We start from the raw sequence: 4,047 nt of genomic DNA on the forward strand, positions 1-4,047 counted from the left end.
ATACGAAATAAATTGAAAAGAATAAGAAAATTTTGGTAAGCAAGAGACACAAAGCAAATTGAATGAACATGATAATCGTCATTAATTAACATGGATATAAGCAATTTACAATATGAGGAAAAGCGAAAGTGAAAGGAAAATAAAGAGTAAATAATCACGATCATCCTGGGCCGTCTCTGAAGGAGAAGGAAGAAAACCCTCCGGAACGGAACCCCAAGTAAGTCGCCCCAACATTGGTCCTTCGAGTCGGATCGGAGGAAACCCCAACCAGTTGGATCGGTGCGGTGAGTACACTATTGGTATTTTCTGCTGACGCGACGCTACGGCATAGACACTGCCCGTCGCAGCCCTCTGAAGGTGCCTACCGAATAGGCCATTTTAGATGCTATCGTCCATCGCTGCAATTCAGTGCGATTATTTCGCACTGATTAGCGCCAAGTCGGAACTGAAAGTTTAGGAAAATTTCAATTTTCAAAAAAAATTGCATGTTTTTTGCTAAGGTGGTGGTGAGTGGCAAATTCGCGTAGATTGGCGTTCGCGCCGGGAAGGATATTTCGTTCGATTTGCGTGCCACTCTCGGTCGTTCCGCGAAAAAGTGATATACCGCGACGGGAAGGATTTTTTCGTTCGACTTGTGTCATTTTTCGATTCCGTGTCGTGTAGGAACGGTACCCGCGCCGGGAAGGAGTTCGATTTTTCGATTCATACCGTTTTCCCGTATCCAATATTTAAAGTGGTGGTAGTGAAGATCAGTGAAGTGGCATAATAATGGCAACCAAGACAGAAAAGAAGCTGTCAGAGTATGTGATCCAACGAAAAGGGATCTTTGTAGTGCAGAAGGCAGTGGAGAAGTTTGCGGAGGATTTCGATTGCGATCGGGATGCCTGCCAGATTCCAATTCGCCCAGATTCACTGGATCGAATCTACAAGGAGTTCCTGGAGGTACAAGGACAGATCGAGCTGTACGATAAGCCGGAGATGTTAGATTCCCATCTGGAAGAACGCATGGATTTTGAGACGCGTTATTGTAGAGTCAAAGGATTTCTGCTATCCAATCGCGCTGCTGATCCCAACCAAACCATGCTGAACAGCACAATGGCAGCCCCTGCGCACGTTTCGTCCTCGTTCCACCTGCGCTTACCCAAGATCGACCTACCTAAGTTTAACGGCGATTTCTCGCGATGGCTCGCATTTCGTGACACGTACACGTCGATGATTCACAACAACACAGATATTCCGACGGTTGCGAAGCTGCAGTACCTATTGCAGTCGCTAGAGGAAGAAACCCGAACACCATTCGAGTCCGTAGATGTAGAAGCGGACAACTACGCATCGACTTGGGAAGCATTGCTGAAGCGGTACGACAACAAGCGGTTCTTGAAGCGTCAGCTATTTCGAGCTCTATATGATCTCTCACCGGTCAGTCAAGAAAGTCCCCAAGAAATTCACGTTTTGGCTGACGATTTTCACCGGCATGTAAAGGCTTTGGCAAAGTTAGGGGAGCCAATCCATTATTGGAATACCCCGTTGGTTAACCTCCTGTGCTACAAGCTGGACCCAACTACGTGCTTGGGAGGAGAAAACCAGCAACAACGACGACGTAACCTACGATATGCTGATCGAATTCCTTTATCAACGTGTCCGTATGTTAACGTCCGTCATAACCGATCTGCGATATCGGTCCCAACAACCGGTTACAGCCTACGTGGCCGGTTCTATTCCAACCCCGAAGCCGTTTAAGGTGTCATACAAGGCAGCCACCGTTGAATCGAGCTCCAGTGCTCTGCCGTGTCTCGCCTGTCCAGAGAAGTATTTCCTCTTCCAATGTCCAGCATTTTCCGAGATGTCCATCTGCCAGCGTCGTGAACTGGTTTCCCAGAAACGCTTATGCTGGAATTGCTTCCGTACTGGACACCAAGCCAGGAACTGTACATCCGTATTCTCCTGCCGTAACTGCCATGAAAAACACCACTCCCTGCTGCACGAGCCTGTACCGTCTAACATGCAACCTACTCCTGTCCTGGCAGCAAGCCAGTCTATTCCCTCGACGTCCGCCATCGCTGTCCCTTCCAGCTCGGTGAATGCGAAAGGCCAAGTGAGCCTGTCGGTCCAGGCTGAGCACAGCACAGTTTTGCTGGAAACGGTTTGCCTTCTCGTCGTAGATCAGAACGGTAAGGAAATACCCGTACGTGCACTGCTAGATTCAGGATCTATGTTCAACTTAATCACCAACAAGCTTGCAAATTCCCTGAATCTTCGACGCACCAAGGTGGATATCGCAGTAGCTGGTATAGGTGAATCCACCAAGCAGATCAAATGCCAATTGACTGCTAGGATCAAGTCGAAGTCGACACCGTACTCCACCAAGCTTGAGTTCCTGATCCTCAAGAGACCGACGGTCAACCTTCCGACCGCTCCGATCGACATTTCAGAGTGGAATCTTCCCAAGTTGTCGTTGGCAGACCCCAGATTCCATATTCCATCCGACATTGACATGGTTGTCGGTGGTGAAACGTACCACGAGCTGCATCCTGGCAGCAAGCGTTCCCTGGGAGAGGGATTACCGTTGCTAATAGAAACGGTGTTTGGATGGACTGTTTCCGGGAAGATAGCCATCGATCATCCCACCGTTCCCCGCGTATGCCATCTGACCACTGTCGATCGAAGCTCAGAACAAGCGTTGCAGAAATTCCAGGAGCTAGAAGCTGTTGAGCCGTTTTCTGTGTATTCCGTAGAAGAAAAACAGTGTAAAGAACTTTACGCCACTACCACCACTCGCGGTTCGTTCGGTCGTTATCTCGTTCATTTGCCACTCACTCGTGATCCGCTAGTCAATCTCGGCGAATCCAGAGCCATCGCCGAACGTCATTGCCTGAGCCTAGAGAAGCGACTAGAGCGTGATTCACCCACCAAGGACGCATACTGCAATTTCATGGACGAATACGTACGAATTTCGGACATGAGAAAGCTCCTCGATCCAGTAGAAGACGTAAACCCACACTGCTACCTTGCGCACCATCCTGTTTTCAAGGAAAAAACGTTCCGTCAGATTCAGTTGCATTTCGAGGACCGTGCGCTGAAACGCATTCCCTGGTGTCCCAATCGCGACGAACCGCTTGCAATGTACGAGCTCCAAACCGCTACTGCTAAGCAAGTTGAGCTGGATGACGGCGCAAAATACCCAGCCACCGTAGATGTTGTTAAGCAAGAATTCCACGTCGGTGTTGTTTTATTGAGAGCATATACCCTAGGATTGATTGATCTGGCAATCACCATAGCTGATGCATTGTTTTCCACTCGATTGTTCAGTCGATCTTCCAGCTGTACGAAGCTCCACCATCCCATCGCGTACTGGCCGCGATATTTCCGCGCTCAACGACCTGTCTCCCAACAGACCAAACCAGAGCTGTTTGACCTTCATTCAACAACCGATCTACGGGATTATGATCTAGCCTTGTGTCGCGTAGCCCAATGGAAGATATTCTTCAGAAAGTTCTGCAAAATCCGCCGACGTGATCCCCTTCCAGCGTCGTTGATATGGCTGAAACCGAAGCTGTACAAATACGACGTTATCCGAGTCAGTGGGATACTCAAGCCTGTCGTAGTTTCCGACGATGTGAAGCATCCGACTCTGCAGCTCGCGAAACACCCAATAACCGAGATGTTATCAGAGTTATACCACAAGCAACTGCTATACGCAGGACCGCAACTGACACTAAACACTAGGCACCAGAAGTTATGAGTGATCGTTCGTAAGGCGTTCCTCCGCTGTCATGTTGCATACAAAAATTTCAGGTAGATATGTTGAAGTATCCGTGTTACTTCAAGGTGACCGGAATGTTGATGCGTTATTCTTTCCTAGACATATAAATGCACTACCTAAACCTAAATCTAAATAACTACCTAAATTAATAAAAACGAAATACTTAAAATTAGAAATTAAATGCAACCCGATGAAATTAAGAGAGCTAATTAAAATCTACCACCATAAACCCTAAACTGAATAATGCGCCGCCCTATTAATCACTACGCAATCCCGCAATGCAG

General features: G+C 47.9%; 1 protein-coding gene across 1 annotated transcript; it reads left to right on the forward strand.

Annotated features, from left to right (window-relative positions):
• The first annotated feature begins 768 nt into the window (after window positions 1–768).
• On the forward strand, window positions 769–3,742 carry LOC131680228 (uncharacterized). Its single transcript, XM_058960947.1, has 2 exons — window positions 769–1,493; window positions 1,552–3,742. Exons 1-2 carry the CDS (start codon window positions 769–771, stop codon window positions 3,740–3,742), a joined length of 2,916 nt encoding a protein of 971 aa, XP_058816930.1.
• The last annotated feature ends 305 nt before the right edge of the window (window positions 3,743–4,047 follow it).

Source organism: Topomyia yanbarensis, chromosome 2 (assembly GCF_030247195.1).
Source record: "Topomyia yanbarensis strain Yona2022 chromosome 2, ASM3024719v1, whole genome shotgun sequence".
NCBI classification, from domain to species: Eukaryota; Metazoa; Arthropoda; class Insecta; order Diptera; family Culicidae; genus Topomyia; species Topomyia yanbarensis.